Source organism: Equus caballus, chromosome 27, assembly GCF_041296265.1.
Source record: "Equus caballus isolate H_3958 breed thoroughbred chromosome 27, TB-T2T, whole genome shotgun sequence".
Lineage (NCBI taxonomy): Eukaryota > Metazoa > Chordata > Mammalia > Perissodactyla > Equidae > Equus > Equus caballus.
Genome location: NC_091710.1, coordinates 51,730,819 through 51,757,584, shown reverse-complemented (window position 1 = coordinate 51,757,584; position 26,766 = coordinate 51,730,819). Strand labels below are relative to the sequence as shown.

Sequence of the window (26,766 nt, the reverse complement as noted above, 5' to 3'; positions counted from 1 at the left end):
CTAAAATTTGTATCTTTTTAAAATGTCATTGTGTAGAATCTTAGGGGGGAAAAAACCTTTAATTAACTGAGGCTTTGTATGAGTCAGCATTTCATAGCCAAATTTTTAATTAGTGAATATTAGCATGTAATTAGAAATGTTGTTAGATTCTTAGTGATTGACCTGCCAGTGAATGTGGGCCTGCATTTTAAATATAGTCCATATTATGTTTTGAGTTAAGTGAACTTTTACATTTTGGTTGCTGTGCCTGAAATGAAGGTCATATGTAAATGAATGTACATCCCCCCCATAGGAAATACTCTTTTAGCTTTAATAGGATTAGCATTGGTAAATTAACAACAGTAACAAAAAAGCTCATAGAAAATAAACCAAATTTTCTTTATGCTCCACAGATGTATCTTGTGATTTTTCCAGAGGGAACAAGGTATAATCCAGAACTAACAAAAGTCATTTCAGCTAGTCAAACATTTGCTGCTCAGGAAGGTAAGTAAAAATTTGACTGTATTTGAAAAAATATTTTTTAAAAATATGACATTTTTAGATTTTGTTCCTGGAGAAGATATTTACGTTTTAGAACAATTGAAATGAATGGTTGTATTCATTCCTTGAATGAATGTATGTGTTATCTCTTAGGAAATGACGTTTCTTCTCATTAATTAATATTCACGTTATTAACGTATATCTGAGAGATTAAATTCAAGTGCTTGCTACAATACTCATTCTGGTGCCATGGATTTAGTTAAAATCTGTCTAGGTCATGACTATGTCGATGGACTTTTCTCTACAGTGTGTCTTCTGTGTGACAGAAAGAATTTCTGTTCTGCAGGCTGACAGACCGTGGCTGGAATCCAGACTCTGACATTTATATGGTTGCAAGTTGCCTAATGTTACTGAGCTTCAGTTTCCTCATCTCTTAAAAAATATATGCCTCAAGGGTATACCTAAATCTGTATAAGAATTAAATTAGAAGATATATGAAGTTCCTATTGGAAAATATTACACAAAGTTGGTTCACAGTACTTGGAAGCTATTAATGTCCCCAGTGATGGGAATGTTCTTAATATCCATATTTTAGAAAATTGGATAACTGATAATTGGATAAGTAAGCTATTCAATTTAACCAAATTGGGAAGTAAACAGAAAACCGTGGCTCCGCTGTGTTCTCAAGGGTGTCCTTGAAGATTGACTGTGAATTACTGTGTGGTCTCCATGCATGGATCAACAGGCTCTTACTAAACAAATAACTTGTAGACGACGCTATGTCAGTCTGTGCAGTGCTATCCAAGAGAACGTTCTGCAATAAAGGTAATGTTCTTTATCTGCTCTGACCAAAGTGGTAGCTCCTGCCCACGTGTGGCTAGTGGGCTTTCAAAATGTGACTAGTACATCAGAGGGAATGTATTGTTTTTTTTTTTTTGAGGAAGATTAGCCCTGAGCTAACATCATCTGCCAATCCTCCTCTTTCTGCTGAGGAAGACTGGCCCTGAGCTAACATCCATGCCCATCTTCCTCTACTTTATCTGTGGGATGCCTGCCACAGCATGGCTTGCAAAGTGGTGCCATGTCCGCACCTGGGATCCGAACCGTTGAACTCCGGGCTGCTGAAACAGAACGTGCACACTTAACCCACGGCGTCACTGGGCTGGCCCGGAAATGCATTTTAACTTTAGTTTATTTTAGTTAATTCATTGTCATGTGATGTGAAATTCTTGATACTTTCTTACTGAAATTCTCTCCCTAGACTTGTATAGCTCTATTCTCCATTTTTTCCCCAGTTCATTGGTGATTCCTGCTGAGTCTCCTTTTTAGCCTTCTCTTCTGCTTCATTCTTTGCTGTTTCATATGTTGTTTCCAATGTCTGACTTTGGTTGTTGATTCATTTTACTTTCTATGCTTTTTACAATGGCCTTCATCTAAATCCGTAGCTTCAGCCACCATTTATTTGACTGCTGATGACTCACAGAGAGCTTTCTCCCATCCATATCTCTCTGCCTAATGCTAGACCTGTATGTACAATTGCCCAATAGAGAGCTTCTTGACTGACCTAAAGGCATATCTCAAACTCAGTATGTCAAAGATAGAATTTATCTTTCCACTCATACACTCATATTTCCTGTCTTAGTAACTTCATCATTCAGTCTAAAACCTGGGAGTCATCCTAGACTCTTTCCTTTTATCCCTCCAAACATCCAGTAAATCAGCAAAATCTAGAGTTTCTCTCTCTCCATCCCCACCATTACTGCCATACTTTAAAATCTAATTACTTCTTGTTTCCATTATCTATTGCTATGTAAGAAGCCACCCAAGAACTTGGTGACTTCAGACAGTGACAGCGCTTTATTTCCTCACAATTCTGCCCTTTGGTCAGGGCTCAGTAGGGATGGCTCATCTGTTTCCCATGGTCAGCTGAAGCCTCTCACCTCAGTGCCTTTGGGTGGGAGCTTGTTTGGGGCTGGAAAGTCTAAGAGGACTGTACTCCCGTGCCTCCTGCCCTGCTTGCATTGGCTGGGAGTGCTGGGAGTAGCTAGGCCTGTGTCTTCAGAGTTCTTTTCAACTTTCCTCATGGCATGTATTTAATATCATTCTTCAGTCAGTATTTACTTTTAGATGGACGTTACCACTAGCCTTGGGCTGCATTCCCAAATGCATATCAGTTATATAACCCTAGACAAATTACTTTATTTCTTTTGGTCTATTTCCTTATTGTAAACCAGGGATCATGATGTCTCCTTCACAGGGCGTTTATGAGATTCAGTGACATAGTGTTTATAAAAAGCCTGATATGTAATATATATTCAATAGGTCATTACTACTAACTTAGAAAGTGGAGGAGAGGGACTGCTATGGGTAAATCTATTGATAATGGCAGAAGTTGATAGCTGGTACTGAGTAATGAAACAGAAGACTAATAAGACTGGACATGAGAAGTGTTGGCAAAGATGTGGAGAAGAGGGAACTCTTGTGCACTGTTGGTGGGAATGTAAGTTGGTGCGACCACTATGGAAAACAGTATGGAGATTCCTTAAAAAAATTAAAAATAGATCATAGCATATGATCTAGCAATTCCACTTCTGCATATTTATTTGAAGAAAATGAAAACACTAATTTGAAAAGATATATGCACTCCCATGTTCACTGCAGCATTATTTGCAATAGCCAAAATAGGGAAATAACCTAAGTGTCCATTGATGGATGAATGGATAAAGAAAATGTGGTATTTTATACACACACACACTGCAATATTATTCAGCCATAAAAAGAAGGAAGTGTTTGCCACAACATGAATGGACTTTGAGGACGTTATGCTAAGTGAAATAAGTCAGATAGAGAAAGACACATACCATTTGATCTCCCTTAAAAATGGAATCTAAAAAAATATATATACAGGCATACCTTGGAATATTGCAATAAAACGAGTCACATGAATTATTTGGTTTCCCAGTGTGCGTAAAAGTTATGTTTACACTATACTGTAGTCTGTTAAGTGTGCAATAGCTTTATGTCTAAACAAACAATGTACATACCTTAATTAAAAGATACTTTATTTCTGGGGCCGACCTGGTGGCACAGTGGTTAAGTTCACATGTTCTGCTTCAGTGACCCAGGGTTCATTGGTTCTGATCCCAGGTGAGGACCTATGTACCACTTGTCAAGCCGTGCTGTCACAGGCATCCCACATATAAAGTAGAGGAAGTTGGGCATGGATGTTAGCTCAGGGCCAGTCTTCCTCAGCAAAAAAGAGGAGGATTGGCAGCAGATGTTAGGTCAGGGCTAATCTTCAGCAAAAACAGGAGGATTGGCAGCAGATGTTAGGTCAGGGCTAATCTTCCTCAAAAAGAAAACCCAATCAAACAAAAAAAAGTGCTTTATTGCTAAAAAATGCTAACCATCATCTGTGCCTTCAGTGAGTCGTAATCTTTTTGCTGGTGGAAGGTTTTGTAAAAATTGCACTGTCTATGAAGCACAATGAAGTGAAATGCAGTACAATGAGTATACCTGTATGGAAAAGCAAAAATTAAGCTCATAGATGCAGAGAACAGATTGGTGGTTGCTAGAGGTGGCAGGGGTATGCATTAGTGAACTGTTTTTGTTTTTTAGTTTAAATAAATTGAAAAAAAGATGAAAAACATTGCATATATTTGACAACAGGTTGGACACAACATTAAGTTGTTGAACTGGAAAATGCATCAGAAGAAATTATTTAGAACATACCCTACAAAGAGAAAAAGAAGAAAAATAGAGATAAGAGCATAAGAGGTGTGGAGGATATAGTTAGAGGTCTGACTCATTGATTAGAGTCCCAGGGAGATGAGAGTGGCATATTAAATATGGGAAGTCGTAATTGTTTGGAATTTTTCAGAACTGATGAAAGATATCAATCCTCAGATCCAAAACACTCAGTTAATCCCAAGAAAGATTAATTAAAATGAATCTCCTCCTTAACATAATATAAAGGAATGGAAGAACAGCCAATGACAATGGGGAAATTAAAAAAAGGAGGAATCTGGAAAAACAAAACACCTCAAGGGAGCAGCAGTTAGACACTTGACTTAGAGAGCTTATCAAAAGCAACAGTAGAATGTCAAGATGTTTGCAATATACTAAAACTAAATAATGGCTAACCTAGTCTTTTATACCTGGTGAAGTATATTTTTTTTAAAAGTAAAGGTGAAATAAAGATACTTTCATTAAAACAAAAAAACTGGATGTAAGAACTCAAATTGTTGCCATTTGGGCTTCTTTGTAAAAGGTAAATAAGCCTTATATCTTGTAACTACATTCTTTTCTGAGACTAATACTAATTTCATTTTTAAGAAATACTTATTGTGAAGCAGACGTGAGTCCTTATCCAGATAATGGATAAGAACGCATGCATATGGTGTCTAAAGTGATGAGATGTTAGAAGCATACATAATGTGCTACAGGAGTTGAGGGAGGAAAGAACTAAATAACACGCAGGGTGTCTGGACGACTGCAAGGAGGAGATGACATCTGAAATGTAGAATTAGGACCCATGTGTATGACGAGGGAATTGTAGGTATAAGAAACAACAATATCAAAGACATGGAGTTATGAATGGATGGGGCATGTGAGGTAGGCAAAGAATTTTGATATTTTTAACAAAAGATGAGTGAAGAAGAGTTGTAGGAATTCCATCTGTGAGGTCGGGATGGGTCTCCCTTGTGGAAGGCGTGCAGTACTGGGCCTAGCGTTAGAGAACGTATTCCATCGGTGAATGGAAGTCATTAAAAAGTAGTCTTTTAATTCGTTCGTTATGTTTTATTTAAGAAATCATAGTCTTAATTCCATTTTTCTAAAATCCTGTTCTACAACTGAGATCATGGGATGTTTTGGAAAAAGGGATTTTGTGTCCAAATGGGTTTAGAGAATGTTACATTTTATATCCTTCCCTTAGGGAGGTACAGTTCACATTTATGTATTAGTCTCAGAAAAGATTATTGTAAAGATATCCGATTTTGTTTAATGAGCTGTTTTCTAATTTTATATATTTTAGAAAGAAAACAATCTAAAATTGGTAAACAAAATTTTGGGTTTTCATGCGGTAAATTCTTAGGGTTCCAGAAAATTTTGCCTGTCTAGAATTATTCCTTCTCTAAAGATTCTAGATTGCTGAGCTCTGACTTTAACAAAATGTATATTTTACTCTTTGAAGCTGAAGATAGTTTATAGATGAATCGGTTGTGGGAGTCTTGATAAACCTGAGTATAGGCTTAAACTATATAAATTTTTAGTTACTCTTGTGTGTCATCTCTTGTATCCACTCTAATTCTGTTTAGGAGTTACAATTTTAGGTTAGACAAGATGAAAGGGAAACAGTAAACTTAACATTTGGGTAATTTTTTCCTCATTACTTTTCATGTGTATTGTAAAATCTGAGACATTTTGTCCTCATTAAATAATCCATTACATCTTGAAACGCTTGTGGTTTTTATGAGTTGAACAGATAATTGAACGTGGGAGGGAGTTGCTAGAGTGCTTTAGATCCTCATGGTCTGCTGATTTTAATTTTAGTATAAGATCCTACTTTTAAATGTTGACCAGTCTTTATTAAATTTATAGTATGTAAAACATTCTGCTAAGGTCGTACAACTAGCTGTAATGTCTTCTAGGAGTTTATAATTTAATAGGAGAGATAAAACATCATATTTGTTATCTTTTGATGTGTAACAAATTATGCAAAATCAAAGTAGCTTAAAACAACAAACATTTATTATCTCACAGTTTATGTGGGTCAGGAGCTGGTGTGGCTTAGATGGGGGCTTTTTGCTCAGGGCCTGTCACAGGCTCCAATGAACAGGAGCTGTAGTCATTAGTCACGTCGTGGCTCCCTTGGGGAGAATCCACTTCCAGGCTCTCACGTGGCTGTTGACAAGCCTCCCGTCCTGGCTGGCTGTTAGCTAGAGAGTCAATTTCTTGCCACCTGGGCTTCTCCATAGAGCTACTAACAACATGACAGCTTGCTTCCCTAGAGCAGTGGATCAGAGAGGGGGTGAGAAGAGAAGGAGGGAGAGGTAGCAACAGTGGAAGCAGAGTAGGGTGTGCCAGACAGAATCACACTCCTCTTGTAACCTAGTTTTGGAAGTGACATCCCATCACTTCTGCCATATTGTTTGCTGGAAGCAAGTCATTGGGTCCAGCCCACACTTGAGGGGATGGATTACAAAGAGGTGTGAATTCTGGGAGATGGGGATTATTGGGGCATTTTAGAGCCTACCTGCCTCAGTGACATTGAAATAAGATTTTTATATAAATAGTTACACTAAACTAGAATATGTTAAGAAGAGAATAAGCAAAGTACACTTTAGGTTAAATAGCTTCTAGATGTGGGTTTGGTGAGGCTTCTTAGAGGAGGATGCCCTCGGGCTGGGCCGGGAAGTATTTCAGTTGGTAGAGGTGTTGCTCCTCAGGGAGGGCGGCTTTCAGTGGGGAAGAAGGGCATGAGCACAGCCCCAGGGGACGTGTGAGGAGTCCTGACGTGGTGAGTCAGTGTTGGGCAGCAGGCAGACCAGTGAGAACCAGAGGGTGTTCCTGGTGAGCAGTGGGGAGGGCCTGAGCAAGACTCAGCAAGAGGACTGCAGCTGACTGAGGTGCAGGGTTTACTTTACAGCAGGGATCCGATTCCTGAAAACTTTAGTATGCTGTTTGTCAACAGCTTTGCCTCTTGCAATGCTATTTTAATGTGTTATAGAAAGATCATTTTTATCTACCATATGCTTTTATTGATAATTATTTAATACTGCTATACTATATAGTACTATTATATTTATATAGTTAGACTATTTTTTTTATATGATACTACACAATGCTATTATACTTACATATTATGTTGACACTTTCCTTACTAAATGCTTTACCATGTTTTCTTAATGACAGGTTTCATGTTAGCCTTTCTGAAAATAAAATTCTTTTCCCTAATTCACTGTTACAAAATTGGTCAGTCTTCAACGTATACCTTGCTTACTTGACATTTACTAGTTTCTTGAAGACTCTACCTATATTTCAGACTTCTCAAAATCTTAATTTTCATCATCGAGAAATTAAATCTGGGGGTGGGGCTCAGCCTTCCAGATGATTCTGATGCATCGTAGTTTTTAGAATGTGTGGTCTAGATAAGATTAGTCATGTGCTCAGTAGGGTAGTTGGGTCAGATTTTTGTGTTTCAGCTAGAACTTGTGGACCTAATATTTATTGGTAAACCTTTACTTTATACTTGTTTCATTAAGAAAAAGAAAAGCAATAGCAGTTCCCTGCCCATTACAGGAAACTTAGGGATGGGCTATGGAAGGAGCCCTCCATGGGGATCCCGCAAACGCTCAGGTACCACGTTAATGATTTCAACCTTTCTCAGTTTATGAACATTTCATTTTAACTAATTGTCCTTAGAATCATTTTAGGCGTTTTGCTTTCCAATAGTTACTAAGGAATTTAGTAACAGAAAACAGGGATTCAGTGACGCATCTATAACAGCAAACCAAATACCTAGAATTTTTTTGTAACTGGTCAGGATCTTTGTGGTCCTTTGCAGGCTCTCCAGGAGAGTCTGTTTCTTGCACAGGACACTGTGCTTGGTTTAATGCTCTGCTGTCAGGGTCAGGGAATTACAATGGATCCCGCAGATCATGTAGCTTGTTCCGCTTCTGCCTCTTCCTTGCTCTTCCCTCCTGTTTTTTTTTTTTTTTTCCTGGCTTAATTCTGACTCTTCCTTGGCTCTTCTGTGGCTTTCTAGGCCTCATGTAGCTCTTGTTTGCCCCCCAGCCTTGCAGTCAGCTGCTGCTGTTCCCTGCAGCTCCGGTTCCAGGCATGTTTTGTTTCCACCTTGTTGTATTTCTCGTAACCTGGTTTGTTTTCTCTCTCCTGTGGCAATGGGAGCATCGTAAAAATCCATGCTGGTTGCCTTCTGCAACCAATCCCTGCTGTCTAATCTCAGCTGAGCCAGTAATGCTGTGTTTAGAAATTGTTTTATTTTTCTCTTTTTGTCTGACTCTTATATTTTTCAGATTTTTTTCCCCTCACATCTCCAAGTTTCTTTGCCTTGAAGTTATGTTTCTCTGAAAAGATTGTATTGTATAATCATGCAGATCCCTTTATTTCAAAATCTTAATGTTGTTGCTTCAGTAAGTTCCTTTTGCTTACATCACCACCACACTCCTCTCTACTGCATTCCCCCCAGTGTAAAAACACAGCCTGATTCTCATATAAATAGTGCGTGTGTATGTACGTGTGCGCACACATGTGCATGCGTGTGTGTGCCTGTGTGCACGTGTGTGTGTATACATAGGTAGGGGCATGTATTCCCCACCTGTGGCTTTGCTGGTTTCTCTCTCCTTCTCTTTAGCGCTGATCTTCCTGGAAGAGAAGTCTGGGCCCCTTTCCTTGTTCTTTGTGCCCCCATCCACTCTTGAGGTGTTCACCCCACTTCCATCTTACTAGCCATCGCTAACTTACAGTCTCATGGCATCTTGATCACTTCTCATAGTGGTTAGTGTGCATGTGGCTTTTGACATTATTTATGACCTTACTACTTTTATAATGAGGAAACAACTATTTTGTAGAAATAAATATGGCGACAGTATATATATATATAATTTTTTTTTTTTTTAAGTATCACCTCCTCTTCCCTTAAACATTCTCTTCCCTGAGCTTTTGCATTCCATTGACTTTCCTCTTTTTTGTTCTGGCTTCTCTTAGTCCCCATTATCATTTTATCTTTTATTTTTTTTGAGAAGTGAATGTTCCCTAAGGCATTCCTTGCCTTTTCTCTTCTGTCCTTTCGTATTCTCAGTCACTGCCATTACTCCAGCTTTCATGTCTGTTCAGATGATTCCCAGATGTTTATCTCTGGTGGATTCTTGACCATTTTACAGACCATATTTCCAACTCCTTCTGGAGTTTTCTATCCAACTTCAACTTCAGCGTGCCCAATTTGAACTCGTATTCTCTGTTTTTGCCTGCCTCCTGCTCTCCCCCTTCTGCTCTTTCTGTGTGATGGGTATCTGCACACTCACAACCCCCCTCGCCAGCTCTTCCTCCTGGCCATTCTCTTTCTATTTATGATGCAACCTTGTTCGTGTCTTCCAGGGCAGAAGCCCGGGTATTTTTTACTTCTTTTCCTTTATTACCACATTCACTTAGTTGCTGAATCAGTGTATATTTTGTTTTTATAACATCATTTGACTACATTTTCTCTTTTCAGTTTGCACTGCTTCAGTCCTAACTCAGGATCTCATTGCCTGTGACCTAATGTCCTAAACTATTTCGGAAACCTGAACCGTTTTTCTTAGCACCTAGATTGTATCTCTCCTTGGGCCTAACATCCTTGGAGTCCCACAGATCAATATCAGTGCATCAGCTTATCATTCTAAAGCTTTTAGCGATGTGACTCCAAGGTACTTTTTGATCTTGTGTCTTACTAGCTCTGTGCATGTGTTGCACAGACCGTCCAGGTCCGTCCTTCTTTGCCTTTGTTCGTCTGTCTGTCTCCCCCACTCTGTGTGCTGCGAGCCTCCCTCTCACCTTCTCCGTGTCCTCTTGTTCCCGACGCTTTCCCCAATTAGACAGGAGTGACCAGATAAAGTCTGTAAGTCGGAGTAATATTTTTATCTTCTGAGAATATTTCGTATCTCTTTTAGGACATTCTGCAATGTACTGTAGCTGCTTAAGTTTATTTTATTGCCTCATTAATCTCTAACCTACATGTTTATAGTTTTAGAGTAGTATCCTATTAAAATTTACTGAATAGAGGGGCTGGCCCCGTGGCCGAGTGGTTAAGTTCGCGCGCTCCGCTGCAGGCGGCCCAGTGTTTCGTCGGTTCGAATCCTGGGCGCGGACATGGCACTGCTCGTCAGACCACGCTGAGGCAGCGTCCCACATGCCACAACTAGAGGAACCCACAACGAAGAATACACAACTATGTACCGGGGGGCTTTGGGGAGAAAAAGGAAAAAATAAAATCTTTAAAAAAAAAAAAATTTACTGAATAGAAAAAGTACTAAATAAGACATTAAAAGGTCTTGCTAGCTGTGTGACTTTGAGCAAGTCATTTTACTTCTCTGAACCTTAGTTACTTAATTTGTGGGAGTCAAGTGAGATGATAATATACATAATGTAGGATTTTCTATATGGATCAATAAAGGCTTCTCTCTCCAGTGTGTTTATCATTTATTTATGATGTTTCCACGATATAATACTGACAGCAGAGTTTCAGTTATACCAGCCACCACCGCATGGCCTCAGGGAGAAGCATAGTCGGGGCAGGGGTGGGAGGGTCGGGGGGTGAGGTTACCGTTAGTACCAAGTGGGAGCTCGGGGGATCTGGACGTGAAATGAGGCAGAGCAGATCCTAAAGTAGAGAACCAGCTATTGACCAGGTGAATTAACTTCATCAGCTGCCGTTTTTCTCTGTTGGGGCTCAGGGCTTTGCTCTGGTTCCTGGGGAGATCTAGTCTCAGTGTGATGGGCTCAAGCTCGAGCAGGTAATTATGGACACCTGTCATTAAATTCCAATTGTGCTCTATGTTGCTATCATGAAATTGGTTGTATAATAATGACCCAAGGTTTGGGGATAGTGAGTGCCCTCCTCACTGTTAAGAGTTGAAGACCTGGCCAGAGAAGATAAATCATTCCTCTTGTGGACTGGAGGAGTCCATGGCTGGGACTTCACATTGTTAAGGGACTTCTGATATCAAAGAAGGGCCAGATTCTGTTTGTCATAAAGGTAAGGGTATCTTATATTATTCTAAGTCTGGGAAAATTAATAGACCGTGTGTAGTAAATACATGCAGGAAAGAATTGGCTGTTGTTTTTCTCACCTCACACATTGACACATCACTTAACCCCCCGTGAGCTTCCATTCCTCCCACCCCACTGAAGATACTAGGCCAGGTACCCGGAACCTCTGTCTTGCCAGGCGGTCAGTCCCTTCTCAGTTCTGGACCTTTCAGTGTCTTTAAATGAGTATGTTTGACCTTCTCCTTCAGATTTTTTCTTCTCCGCACATCTTACTGACCTACTTAGACTCTAGTAATTACTTGTTCTTTCTGCATACCACAGAGTGATTCTGTGGGACTTTGGACTTCATAGAACTGGGTGAGCTCCAATAGCAAAGCAGAAAGTATTAACTAATTTAATGAACAAATAAATGTTTGCCAGCCTGGTGTACTATTCAGATTTTTGTTGTGAGGTTGTGAAGAAGTGAACTGGCGTCTGCCCTGGGGACGTCAGTCGGATACGTGGCTGTGGGAATCTTCTTCTTTCCCACACCACTCTGCATTCTAAAAATTCTTCTGCGGGAAGATCCCAACATGCTGTAGCTGCTCTTCCTTATGCAGCTCATCTTCCCTGGAGGGAGGCCGGGGAAAATCCAAGGCAAGCTTTTCCTAGTCTGTTTGCATGTCACTTCAGAGAGCTACTGTTTTCTGTTAAATTGTCGGCAAATATTCTAATCCAGGAAAAGGGAGGCAGTAGGAAATTTGGGAGAACAAATTCTTAGCACTGGTAGGAGCACTAATGAATATGTGATTAATTATTCTATATAAATTCCAATATTTTCTCAGAGAAACTTTTAAAAGTGTGTGTGTGTGTATATACATATTTATGTATCTCAAGTATACCCAAGAGAATTGAAATCATAGTTTTGTACAAAAACTTTCACATGCAGCATTCATATGCATTTATATGAATGTTTGTAGTGGCATTATTCGTAATTGCAAAAGGGTGAAAACAATCCACATATCTATCAACTGGCCCATGGATGAACAAACTGTAGTAGATCCATACGATGGAATACTGTTCAGCCATAAAAAGTAATGAAGTACTGGTATATCTTACAACATGGAAGAACCTCGGATACTTTATGCTAGGTGAAAGAAGAAAGACCACAAAAGTCCACATACTGTATGATTCCATTATGTGAAAGGTCCATAAGAGGCAAATCTATACAGAGAGAAGGTAGACTCGTGGCGGCTGGGGTAGGGTGCGGTGGTGTAGGGGAGAATGCAATGTCTGCAAAGGGTACAGGGTGCCTTGTTGGAGTGATGAAAATGGTCTGGAATTTGATAGTGGTGATGGTTGCACAGCTCTTTGAATATACTAAAAACCACTGAATGTATACTTTAAAAGGGTGAATCTTATGGTATGTGAGTTATACCTCAATTAAAAAATATATATATATATAACAAGAAACTAGATTGTATTATATAGACCACATCAGCTCTTACCTCAGATACTGTGCACAGTGGGGGTCATTTAGGTAATCCACCCCCCCCCCCACCTAGTTCTTATTTGAATAAAAATAGAGCTGAAAGAATCATAGACTAGGAGTTAGAAATTATGAATTGTACTCCTGAATCTTGAGTGACCATGAGCAAGATGCTGTCACCTTTATTCTGTTGCCAGAAATGAGAATCATATTTGCCCTTGTCAGGGTTACTAAATTGAAGGGTTGTTGATAGGTCATAAGCTTCTTGAGGGCTGATTTTCCAACATCTTCCCACAATGCCTTGTGTGTGTACATGTTTAATAGATATGTATTAAATGAATGTTGATTTAAATAGAGGAAGTCATGTGAGAGTGCTTTCTGAAAGTTCTGTAGATCTCAGATTATGGCGTTAATGTATACTGGTTGGTCTATTCATGGAAATTTAGGAAGAATTTAGCTGTTCTATTCTATTACTGAGATGTTTCGTAACTAGTTTATGGCCACATGGAATCAACTTATCTTCTAGGCCTTCCAGTATTAAAACATGTGCTGACACCAAGAGTGAAGGCAACCCATGTTGCTTTTGATACTATGAAGAGCTATTTAGATGCAATTTATGACGTTACAGTGGCTTTCGAAGGGACTATGGACGACAAAGGGCAACGCAAAGAAGCACCATCCATGGCTGGTAAGTTTGTTTTCAATTGAATCATATATATTTATGAACGTGTAATTCATTTTTAAAAAATAAGTAAGTGTACTCTACTTCACTGCATTTACTTGATATGTTTTCCAAGTAAATATACTTGATATATTTTCAAGTACTTTTTATTAATCTGTAACAGTTCAAATTTCATTAGTTCTCAGTTCGGTATTTCTTGGCTGCCGTTTTAGTCCTTTGGACTCGCCCATTATCATTAACTCAGCCTCTTTGTACCCAAAGTTGACACATAAAAATGGAAAGCTACGTGCATCCAAGGAAGGAGTAAGGATGGGGAGTGCTGGCCTAGTGATACTGAGATGGGCACTGATGGTCAGTGTTCATCTTTACATGTATTTTTCACATAATATTTATGAAATTTAGGATCATTGACAAGAAGAACAGGTGAAGTATGACTTTTTCTTTTTTCAAACGTGCTAGGTTTTAGGGACCTTTGAGCTGTTATCTGTGTATGTATGTCAGATTTAACAATAAAAAGTAAAATTGTTAGTGAGCATAATGTTTTAAACATAACCCAAACTCTCTGGCCTGTGAGAGAAATTTAAACGTGAGAACAGGTGAACGAGGAGGCGTGTGGAGCCTCCGTCCCCTTCTCAGTGTGTCCGCTCGTGCTGTGGTGGAGAGAGCACTGGGCTTTATGCTCCACCCAGCAGCTGTTTGACTGGAGCTGACGTCAGAGTGCTTCCCTCAGTAGGATCTCTGGAAGGCAGAGGTTCAAAATACGTTCAAAAGGCATAAAGAGGAGCTCCCCAAGCAGGAAGTTTGGGAGAGGGGATGGCGGAGTGAGGCACAAGGGGGCTAAATGGTCCAAAAATTGACCGTGCTGGAGGAAATAAAATCTGAAACAAGAGTGATTGCCCTTATAATTGCCTTTAACACAGAGTAGTTGTGAAGTAGGAAGCTAAAGTTCTTTTTTTTCCATTTTAAATGTAATTTTTTGGAATATATTATACATCAAACAGTTTAAAAATTAAAACTGTGTAAGGCATAGTTGGTTTCCACCTTGTCCCCGTCCGCCTGGTCTGCCCCTTTCCTTTCCCAGAGGTGACCACTACTTAATTTCTTTTGTATCATATGTGGATATTCTTACTCTACCATTTCTCCTTTCTTATTAAAAAGGAAATGTAATAATATTTTTCTTTTTTAACCATTGAAGGAGTCATTGACCTGTTTTTATATTTGAAAACAGACATGCATTTAATTGTTCAACAATATTATCATTAGTTTATCAAACATTGTTTAAAAAATGAGATTAAACATGTTTTTATTAAGTATGAAAAACAGATATAATTCCCATAAGAACCTTTTTAAAATGCTGTTTTCATTGTGTCACCGTCTTGCTCATAAGATCTTGATGGCTTGGCTGTGTTCACAGGGTAAATACTCGCCTCTTTAGCCTGCCATCCAAGGACTCTGTCTTCCAGCCCGAGCTCCTCTCTCCCTTGTCCCTCCTGCACTGTGCTGAGAAGGGGAGCTGGTTTACTGCTGTTACGGACCTCTTCATGTACCTCCACGCAGGTTCTGTAACGGAAGGCTATGTGTAGGCCAGGCCTCCTTTCCAAATGAAACCCCCTCCTTCCCCTTTGTTGCCCCCATCCAAGTCTGCTCCCCCTCAACCTCCGTGTCTGATGAAGTCTTTCCTAGTCATTTGCTTTCTAGCTCGTAGCACTTTCTCTTGCTTTGGCGCTTCCTGGCACTGCACGTGCCACAAGCATATGATACTTAGCGTATGGTAACTCTGTCTCCTCCCAGCTAGATCAGAAAAGCTTGAGGAAGCAAACCATTTCAGAGTTGCATAGCCCAGGTTCCAGACCCAGCACCCCTCCCACGGCACTGCTTAGTCTACTACACGTTAGCTGACAGTGGCTCTGTGTGTTCATTACAGAATGTCTCTATTTTTGAAAGGGTTGGCTTTCCCAACTATCACACCCAGAAGCCATGTAGAAAATAAAATCTATCATTTCAATCAGTTAAAGATAAATATTTCTACATGGAAAAATATACTAGAATCAAATCAAAAGATTGAAGGCAGACTGGGAAAATATTTGCAACTTAGATCACAGAAAAAAGGCTAATTTCTGTAATGTATAAAGTGTTCCTACAAATTGATGAGAAGGTGACCGATAACTCAGTAGAAAAATGGGTAAAGTGTAACAACAGACAGTTCACAGAAAAGAATGTTCAACCTCATTCATTATAAGAAAAATGCAAATTAAAACATACAGTAAGATACCATATTTTTACTATGAGACTGGCAAACCTCCCTATGGCAGGTTTGGTAACAGGCCCTGGGGTGAGATTAACGGAGAACAGGCCCTTATCTGCTTTGCTGTTAGGAGTACAGCATAGTAGAACCTCTGTAGAAGTTATCTTGGCAATGTTTGTCCAATTCGCAGATGCATTTACATTCCCACTACTGAGCCATTCTTCTGCACATTACCTGTGCACGTAAGAAATGATACCTGGTTTCCCTTGTTGTGTGTTTATTTTAATTGTGCGTTGGGACCTGTAGCTTGAAAAGCCCTGCTCTCATTATTATATAAGTTAATTGATATTATGCTTTACTTATAATCTAGTATAGATTAAGGCTCACTTTCATTTCTATGAAGTATAATGTAAGTTGCGTTAGGTATGAAATTCTGTGACTTAGAATATTGTAAGTACTTTGTGTTTAATTGGTATTAAATATTATCTTCATACATAGTGGACTATCATTTAATATCCATATTTCGTAGCCCAATTATAAAAACAATGTTTTTCCATAAAGTTGCTAGATTGTTCATTTATATGCCATAGGCCAGTGTTTCTCAAAGCATTGTAGGAGGATTATAGATGCATCAGAATCACCTGGGATGGTTGCTGACCGTGCAGGGCCCCAGCACCAGTCTAGACCGCTGACAGGGCCTCGCTGCAGGTGAGGGCGGGAGCTGCAGTGCGAGTGAACTTGGCACAGATTCTGTGGTCACGGGAGTCTACGGCTGAGGCCTTAGTGAGGCCTCACATCAGCGAGATGGGCAGCAGGTCATGTCCTCTGGCTTTCCCATTTCGTGGTGTATTTCATCGTAAGGTGGCTATTGATCAAAACCCCCGGGCATCCTCTGGTGCGTGGTTCATCTGGGCTTGTCGTCGGAGTCAGAGTGCTTTCGTGGACAATGTCCATTGGGGGCGCGGTAAGAAGGGGCAGTTTGATTATAATTGACTTTTTCCAAATTCTCTTTCTAAACTGAGTGGTATGGGTAATAAATTGTGAGCTTAAAGAGAGTATTTGATATTCTATTGAAGCATTTTATATGACTCTAGGTAACTATTTTATTAATATTTTCTTTATGAGAATAAAACATACTTTGAGGGGAAAATTACAGGTAACCCACAAAAAGGGAAAAAGACTCCACACGCTCACCTGTCCAGATGCAGCACCAGTTAGCAGTTTGGATGCTGTTCTCAGAATCTTCTTTTTATTATGCCTGTGTGTTGGAGTGTATATGTGCCTTTATGTATTTAAAAACAATGAAATGGTTCATATATATATTGCTTTCTTTATAGCTTGCTTTTTTGTGCTTAGTAGTGTGTCATGAACATCTTTACATGTCAGTACACACACTTCTGTAATTATTTTTTAAAGGCTACATAGTGTTCATTGATATGAATATACGCCTTACCTGCCCCGTTTTCTACTGTTGGATCTAGGTTATATTTATATATATGTATTTTTATATAAATATAGATAGTCTTTTTTCCCCCAGAGAAAGGTGAGGGGGCAGATGATAAGCTGACAGTCAGCAGTGTGGGAGCTGAGTGAGGACGTAGCATGTGGAGGCCTCGGTTCAGCACAGGCCCGTCATCTGCTCCCACTTTCTCTCCTGGCTGCTCATGCTGGGCTCCCCAGGCCCTGAGCAGACGGGCTCCGCTTCCCCAGGGGCTGGCTCTGTGACGTGTGTGGACACCGGGAAGACTTCCTGTAGTGCCCTAGCCTGTCAGTTTACTCTAGGGCTCCACCGGGAAAGTGACGATTAGAAAAGAAATGTACCTTCATTGGAGTATTTTTCCCTGTGTTCCCTAATATTATGGGATAATTTTCGCCCATGCAATATGAAATATGCCCCAACTAAAATAGTTTTTAGAGGGGCTAGCCCCGTGGCTTAGTGGTTAAGTTCGTGCGCTCCACTTCGGCGGCCCAGGGTTTCGCCGGTTCGGATGCTGGGTGTGGACATGTCACTGCTCATCAAGCCACGCTGAGGTAGCGTCCCACATGCCACAACTAGAAGTACCCACAACTAAAAATACGCAACTGTGTACCGGGGGGCTTTGGGGAGAAAAAAGAAAATCTTTAAGATAGTTTTTACAAATATAGATACAAGAGCTCTGTTAGATATTAAAGTATTTGTTTTCCTGACTGCTTGTCCTTGGTGGTAGGGCCTCCCGAACGTCAGTTAGTGGTTATCTGATGGTACCTTAGGGCTCTGGTTGGATGCCTGACCACAGAAGTGGCTGATCTGGCTCCCCTACCAGCTACTCCAGGCCTTGGTCCTCTCTGAGCCTTAGTTTCTTCATCCCTATGAGGAGGTAATAGTACTCACCTACGTAGACTTGTGGAGATCAAGTGAAACAATGTAGAAGAAAGTGTGTTAAATGCCAAAGTCACCGTGTAAATTTCAGGGGAAGAAAAGCCTAAAACACCCATGTAAGTTTTGGAGCTCCTTTCTCACAGTGTGAGTGCTCTTCCCTCCTGAGCTCCTGTCTTATTAGATGCGTTGCCATCACATTCTGACCGCTTTAGTTCATACACATTTCACTTCTGACATTTAAAGTGCAGTCGGTTTCATTTCCTCACAGTCTGTAGCCATACACAGTGCTTGCAATATCAAGGATAAATGCAGTGTCAATTGGATGATGACTTAATTATGGAAATGTTGAGGGGGAGATGTAGATAATTAAGTGAAGGTAGGAAAATTGATGTTGGAGTCTGTGTTTTTATGTATTAGAAATAGAAATAAGAGGGCCAAATGAGAAGGATATGCCACTAAAAAATTATGATAGCTAACATGTGGTGCAAACTCTGTGCTCTGCATGCTCAGAGGACTCCCGCAACCACCTGCTGGGCAGGTGGGAACAGGGAAGAGGCTGACAGATCTGCCTGGGTTGACAAGGGATCGAAAGCCAGGCTGCCTGGCTCACTGTCCATGCTCTTGACTGACGCACAATTCTAAAAGTACTTAAGCAGTTCTTTGATTATTTAAATGACAATAGAACCTGAGGGAAATTAAGACAAAAATATTGAAAAGCTACAATCTTCCCTATTACAGTGTTTTTGCACATTTATCATCAAAGCCAGATCACTCCTAAAAGTATATAAAAAATAAGATAATTTTTGATGCCCAAAATGCTGCATGTTACTACTACTAACGCTTGACGTCATAAGTAAAGAAGAGCAGTCGAAGAGAGTCCTTAGCGAAAAAGGGATGGATGTGGAGTCAAAAGAGTAGAGACTGCTTTAAGGAGAGGCTTAAAGGCTTTGTCAAACTGTGCAGCATGCCAGTCACCATCTCTTAGAACACGTCTTTGAACACATTGCAACTTGAGGGAGAAGGTCTCAGCCTCCTGCTTGCATACCCGCCTAGGGAACATAGTCTTCTCTTAAATGTCTTAGGAGTATTTCCTTGTTCTCCAAGGAATTTTAAGTATGTTAATATTCTCGGCTCTCCACAGAGCCACCTACAAAAAAGGGAGTTTCCAGGCTCAAAGTTCTTTCTTATCTTGGAATAAATCCTAGCCTCATCTCTTGTGCAACCCCGGCTGAAAAAAGGCTGTCTGCTTTTGTCAAATTAGTATGTCTTAGGAGCTAGAGTTATTTAAGAGCACATAGCTCTTCTACAAAAGGAATTTGGTTCCTGAACCACGTATAGTCTGTTTTTCATGGCAAGGATCAGGAAAGCAAGGAGTACCAGTGAGTGGAAGCCAATAGCAAGTCAGAGAGGAAAGGAGATCCCTCTCCCAAGTCTGATGTGGCCGAGTAGCAGTCAGCAATGGAGGCTCATGTGCCAGCTCAGGCACTAGGGATTGATGGGGATTAAGTGCCCCTGTGTGCCCAGTGCTTTGCCAGAGGGAACCAGACAGACTCCATCTCTGCCCTTGTGGGACTCGCAGTCCAGTGGGAACAGCAGTGACAATGTGTGACAAATGATAGGCTTGGGAATGGAAGACTAGTGGTCCCATGAAGATGATTGGTGGGTCTGATGGTGGTTGGCATTTGGGGACTCCTTTCGAGGGTGGGTACTTACTTCTAGTGAGAGTCCAACTTCCTATTCCTGGGCTGCCTATAGAGGTAAAAGCTGTTGTGTAGAGAGTAACGTTTGTACTATTGATTTAACTTAATGGCTTAGGGAATTGTGGTAGACTTGAAAATTACAACATACTCTTCTACTTCACCTTGAAACCCAAAACCACAGTTTATAGTCTTTATTTTCTTTTAACTTTGTTTTTTGATAAATAAGGAATCTGTACTTTTTCATCACTTAAAATTTTTTTACCTCATTTTCATTATAGTATAACTGTGAGTTCTAAAATAATTTTAAAAATGAAATATTTTTCTTTCTTAGAATTTCTCTGCAAAGAATGTCCAAAAATTCATATTCACATTGATCGTATAGACAAAAAAGATGTCCCAGAAGAACAAGTATATATGAGAAGATGGCTTCATGAACGTTTTGAAATAAAAGATAAGTGAGTAACAACAGTTCTAGCATTTCAGAAACTTTGGTTCAACTAAATTTCACTACAGTAAACAATTTGAAATGAATGTAAACGCTTTTATGATCTTAGAATGCTTTTTATAAACTCAAGTCAAATCTTGTTCCACGCATAATCTGTTCATGTTTTAAACTTCATTGTTACGAGTCACTGTAAAAGAACTGGTTGTGGGAGGCCTATCTATTTTCATTTACAGTATTTCTTAGACTACACTCTATGGTACGATATAAAATTAAAAAAAGAGAAAGACACACACAAAAAGCTTTCCAGTGTAAGATGCCCCAAATCTGCCCTCTCAGGTGAGACAAGGTGGTGTGTTGTTTGAAGACTAGCTGTCCTGCGCGCAGTGTGTGGAAAAGCGGGGCTTTGGGAGAGAGGAATGAGTCTGATGTGCATGTGGAATTGGTCCCAGTGTATTTGTTGGAAGAGGAAGGGGCAGTTGACATTTTCATGACCAAAATGTGTTTTTGCTGTTAGTATTTTTGGGCCTAAGCAGTTTCTGGGATTGACCTTGTGTTTGTCTCTGCTGATAACGTCACTTTAGAGCAAACAACCGTGTTGGACCTGGCCAAGACCTCCTGCGAGGAAATCACAGGCATGTGGGAAACCTCGTGTGTGAGGCATGGCCTGCAGAGGTCCACTGAGTGGGTGGGAGTGACGGGCCACTCACTGCAGAGCGAGCTGGAGCAGGGGTGACATGGATAAAGTAGGTTAGTCTCTCTTTGATTTAGCACAAATTTCTAAAGGTAGAAATTTTAGGATTTTGTTTTCTTTTTAGGAAGGTAAAAAGGGGGTCTTAGGTTTAGATATGATATTTATAAATTGAATTTTCTTAGATGAAAACTTCAGGATATATTATTCATTTATTGTTTTGCTGTCAGTGGAAGTTTTATCCTTTCTGATGCATATCCTATTTTTTGAAAGATATGTTTTAAACATCTGTACTTTTTATCCTCCTTTCAAAAACATGGATCTGTTAGTTTTCAGATGCACCATTTACTAAGACCACATTGAAAAGTATGGTTTTTTTTAAAGACTTAAGAAAATACTTCCCAAATTATGTTATATTTTATGAAATTTTACCCATGCTCTATTCTCCTAATATGCTGCTTCTTAAGAGACTGCCATTGTTCCTCCTTTCCTTGTTGTAGTACAGTAAAATATTTCCTAATTAACCCTCCTGGATTAACTTTAACAAGTGGAAATTATTTAAAGTGTACTGTGTTGAAATGAAACTTTATAACGTTTATAAACAAGTAGCTAAATTTTTGTATTTCATCCACTCTCAGTTGTACACGACATCATTTTTTAAACCAGCCCTTCAGTGCCACCCACTTTGGTTATGGAAAAAATTTAAAAAGTAAGATCTGTGTGTTTTGACGTGAAAATCTGTTCTCAGACAAAAGCCTGAATAGTAAATCTAATATCCACTATATTTTGTGTTGTAGTGTTTGTATATATTTAGGATGAGTCTAGACATTTTAAAACAGTGGTGTTCTCTGGAGAATGTGATTTATAAGGGAGTAGAAGGACTTACCCTTTTTGTGCTTTGTGTTTGAGATTTTTATATTGAGTATGTTCTAACCACATTTTTTAAATAAGCTGGGAAAACGAATTAATATTTTTTCCCTTTTTTACCTGCTTTTATAATTCCATGCCAATAAGGGCTTTTTTGGGAAACTTCGTGTATGTTATAAGCGCCGCTGATCTCTTCTTTGACTTCCACTGGAATGGGAGCTGTGGGAAGAAGGAAGACTAAAGACTGTGGAAGGTGGAGAAAGTCTGAGATGGTTATTACCCATGTGTGAGTCAGGTCGTCAGGTCGTTGCAAAATTTTAAAGATCTAAAGTTTAAAAAACAAAAACAGGCTCATAAAATTACTTAAACCCATCTGTTTTTATAATACAACTCGTCTACACTAATTATAGAACATATTAAAGATATTTGTAAAGTCTGGAAACTCCAATTAAACCAAGTTTCTGGTGTTTCCTTATTCATCTTTCTTTCTCAAAGACCTATAGCTTCTCCAGCACCTAATAGGCACCCAAGAGATATTTGTTGAATTAGAATATTGAAATGACTAAACCTGAAATTTTAAAGTTTCTTTTTCCATTCTGGCCATAGGTTGCTTATAGAATTCTATGATTCACTGGATCCAGAAAGAAGAAACAAATTTCCTGGGAAAAGTGTTAATTCTAAACTAAGTCTCAAGAAGACTTTACCATCATTATTGATCTTAAGTAGTTTGACTGCTGGTATGCTTATGACTGAGGCTGGAAGGAAACTATATGTAAAAACGTGGATTTACGGAACCTTAATTGGCTGCTTGTGGGTTAGTATTAAAGCATAAACAAGCGGCTGTCTCCAGGCAGTGGAATGTGCTACGTGGGTTCTTATTGGCAGCCGCCCATTGCATCAAATTGTTTCCTGAATTTAATAAGAAGTGTAAATAAAGCCTTATTGATTGAACATTGGATAAAATAGAATTTCTGACTAAAGCCAATATGCTATTGGTCTTGGGCAAACATACACGTCTTACAACTTTAGTACAGAAGCTGCCGGAAAGGGAAAAGCTAAACAGAGTTTATGCTGTACTTGATGTTTCCTGTGAACTAATGTCAACTTCTGAAGATTATTAGGATTGTATAATTTGTTATTGTTTTGTAATTCAGATAGCTGCATTCATGAACATTAATTTGCAGTATATTTCACTATATTTGTTATTTTCAATTTTTTCCAACTTGACTGGTCCAAACTCTTATCCCTAAAGTATTTAGTATCTTGCAGCTATGTAATATTTTGCTTTTTGCTTAATTTCTCCAAGACAAAGAAATTGTATTTAAGTATCGAGAAAGATACAAGGAAAGGGGCAAGAAATGCTTGTGGGGAGGAAGCTCTGGTTAGTGCACGCTTTTATTGTGTCGCCTTATTAGCTGATTTCACTTACTGTATATTTGCAAAGTAGTTAACATTTCTAATATTTATTGAGACAGCTTACTTTGCACACCTTGTACCCTACACAAAAGAATAATGTATGACATGTGAGAATTAAGTTTGAGTTAAAATTGTGGCCCTGATGCATTGTAGCAGAACTTTAAATTGCCCAGCTTTTTGCAGTTTTAAGCTAAGCTCTGAGTACTTCGCAACATCTGTGCCATAAGGACTTGAAAACCTTAAGGTTTCCTGTTACTTTTTACGTCAAAATAATCAGTGTATACCTTCGTTGGACCTGAGTCCACAGATATTTGAGGTGTTGGGAGCCTTCAGACGTCTGACTAGATTTTCTAGCGTGTGCCTTTTGCCTCTTACTCTTGGGTTTAGCAAGATATTTAATCCAAACGGCTTTTTATGTCCTCATGGTCGGTCTCCACGGTGCTTGAGTTCTTCCCTCGGATTGAGCACTGTGCTGCTCGGGGGCAGGCACAGCAGACTTGCAGCGAGGAAGCGTGTAGCTGGAGTGTCCTGGTGCAGAGCTGAACTGTGGAAGCTCTGGTGAGTGAGCTCCACTGGCTGCGGCAGAGGCCGGTAAAACACAGGCTTGATCCATGAGGACTCGGTGAATTGGTTCAGTCACCATTAGTTTTAATAGGTTTTACAGTTAATCTGTATATCACCTCAAAACAAGGGCCGTGTTTTAGCAACCAAATCACACAATTTTCAGCCATGGGACAATATATCCCATGCAAGAGGACCTTTCTTAAAGTGCGACCTGCTCTGTTTTATGTTATAATTTAAACTTGATTGCCTGAGAGTCTTTTAAGATAACATTTCTGCTTACTGCTAATAGATTTTCTTGTAAAATTCTATCAGTTCCCCAGATGAAACACACCAGTTGAATCAGGATACACAAAATGAAAACAGTAATTAAGGGAAATTTTGTGTAACTGAATCTTCAGAACCAGAGAGTAAACCATTTCAAGCCACCCCTTCGAAGAAGTGGGTGGTCTGAATGGGTTTGTATGTGTTAGAATGTATCTGTGCACACGCACTTGTAGACACACATTCCCGCGGGGTACAGTTGGCCTAATGATGCCTGGGGGTGTAGGTAAAACTTCTGAGAAATGTTCTCATGCCAAATTGCAATTTTCTCTTACCTGTAAAGTGAAATTTAAATCAATTCATATCTTGTTAAATACTTTTTTTTAACAGTCCTGAAGTTAGAACCTATTTCTAATTAGATCAAAGTAAATGTAAGTTGTGTAACTTACTTTGAATATCATGGATATACCACTAGAGTTATGTTGATTGTAATTGATTTTAAGAAGGCCGAGTGAACTGTGTAAGATCTCTTGAACATCATGTTCTTACAGCTGTCCTTATATTCTCACAAAAGGTCGATAAAATATTTATTAGTTTAAAAAATTTTGTATCAAAATATTTGGAAAATTAGAAGCTTCTTTTTAACATGTATTGATGTGACCTGAATTATTATTTTCTAAAATTAAGAGCCCTGTGTCTACCTGTAAATCTTTTCACATGCTATCATTTTACCTTTTGTTTGTGTTATTGTTGATTTACAGCTTAGTTATTACTTAGTTTTTCTTTGTAAGAATGCCATCAATGTGCATGCTTTTATGTTTTTCAGAAAAGGGTGTGTTTGGATGAAGGTAAAAGAAAAAATAAAATCTTTCACTGTCTCTGATGTCTGGGCTTTTTAACATTTTGTGATTCAAGAATTCACCAACAGTTTCCTGTTACATAAAATAGGCTTCTCGGCTGGCCCTGCATTCTGAATATGTAAAACTATAATAGTTTTTCTTAAGTATTAAGCAAGTTTTTAAAAAATACATTTTTTGTTGTTAGCTCTGTGAGTAATCCTGACTCGAGCCACCCTGTGCACAGCAGAGCAGAACCCAGCGCCATCCGCTCCCCTCCTGTGCTGTATCATAGGGTTTTCATGGCCGTTTTTTCACAAGTGGGTGGCCAGGTCCTTCTTCCTAGTTTGTCTGAGTCTGGAAGCTCTGCTGAAACCTGTCCACCATAGGTCACCCCGCTGGTATTTGAAGTACTGGTGGCATAGCTTTCAGCGTCACAGCAACACAGCCACCATAGTATGACAGCCGACAGACCCGGGGTGTGGTTCCCTGACCAGAAACGAATCCAGGCTGTGGCGGTGAGAGCACAGGATCTTAACCACCAGACCACCGGGGCTGGCTAAAAAATATCATACTGAAAATGGTGAAGCAGAATATTAGTTTGGTTATATAAACTCATCGATATATTTTATAAGATGTATGACCTGCATTAATTGCTTGACAATTCCGTAATCATTGGGATATCTCACTGAAACGTCACATACCTAAAATTAGCCAGGTTGGTGAGTAAAGGGCCAATCTGGCTAGTCCTTACATCATACATACTAATGATTTCTTTCATTATTTCATTTCCATGTGATTTTTTTTTTTCATTTAGAGTGGTATCAATTTTCCTTTATATCCAGATTATTTAAGCTTTATTTTTTCCTTTGTAATATTACATGCTTTGTAATTACATTTACTGAATAGGTCCATGTTAATAAAATTAGCTAAATAGATTGGCTATTATCTATAAAAGAATAAAAAAAGAAATATATATAAAATTTGCCCATCAAGTATAAGACGTAGAGTAACTGCCAGATATGTATCAGACTCACGTTTGAGAAGACGGAGAAACGTCTGTTATAATAATAATAGTATTTCATGTGTACAATTGCAAATGTATAGTAAAAATACGTTTTAACCTTAATAATATTTCTTCTTGAACTATTGAGGAAAAGATTGTCTTGGCAGATATTCCAGATGTCACCTTGTCGTAAGTTACATATCTTTGTTTATAAGGATTTTGGGAGTAGGAGGGTTGAGCCAGTTTTATTATGAGTTACACATACTTTCAGATTAAAGATTGGCTAACTTAGAATATTATGTTACCACTTAGTATATTTGGCATTATAAACAGGCGAACTTTACCTAATATCCAAGCATTAGAATGAAAATCAGTACTTGTTTCAAACTCATATTTGGAAACATTCAGATATTTTGGAGTGCTGCAAATATAATCACTGATTTATTTCAGTTTAGAGTAGTTATGACTTGGCATTATCCCTAAGGTTTCATTTGACACCTTTTCGACTTTGTGGATGATAAAGTAAATCCATCACTTTTGCCCACTGGAGAGTGGTTCTTGGGGTAGTCGTGCATGGGGTCAAAGAGACAAACACCTGCTTATGGTCGTGAACAGAAAGTTATTTTTTAGACAGCCACTCCAAATGGAAAGCTCCGTTACTTCTACTGTATTCATGAAGATCTGATATTTGAGGCAAACTCTCCATAAACGTTTGTTAATAGTGATGAGACAGGTCACTTATTCCATCCAAAGTAGTGGTGGGTCATGATTTCATATGTTGAATATGTGAGAAAGACATGTTCTACAATTTTATTTTTGTAAATCTTCACATCTAAAAAAGAGAAGAAGATACTACTGATACTCTCTTAGTGTGCAGCCAGAGAGAATATTCGACTAACAGTCTTGTCTCCTTACAGTATGTTCAGAACAAATTCGGACGTGTTCCGAGTTTATTGGTACTTCATTAGTTTAGCAAAAA

General features: G+C 39.1%; 1 protein-coding gene across 2 annotated transcripts in view; it reads left to right on the top strand.

Moving 5' to 3' along the window:
- Nucleotides 1-24,828, top strand: part of AGPAT5 (1-acylglycerol-3-phosphate O-acyltransferase 5) — a 51,336-nt gene extending 26,508 nt beyond the window's left edge. For both annotated transcript variants that reach the window (XM_023630679.2, XM_023630678.2), the window contains 4 exons: nt 393-483; nt 13,245-13,406; nt 20,036-20,159; nt 22,311-24,828. In XM_023630679.2, the coding sequence (XP_023486447.1) occupies nt 393-483; nt 13,245-13,406; nt 20,036-20,159; nt 22,311-22,536 (603 nt within the window). In that variant the 3' untranslated portion in view covers nt 22,537-24,828. The remainder of the gene's footprint in view (nt 1-392; nt 484-13,244; nt 13,407-20,035; nt 20,160-22,310) is intronic.
- Nucleotides 24,829-26,766: the final 1,938 nt, after the last annotated feature.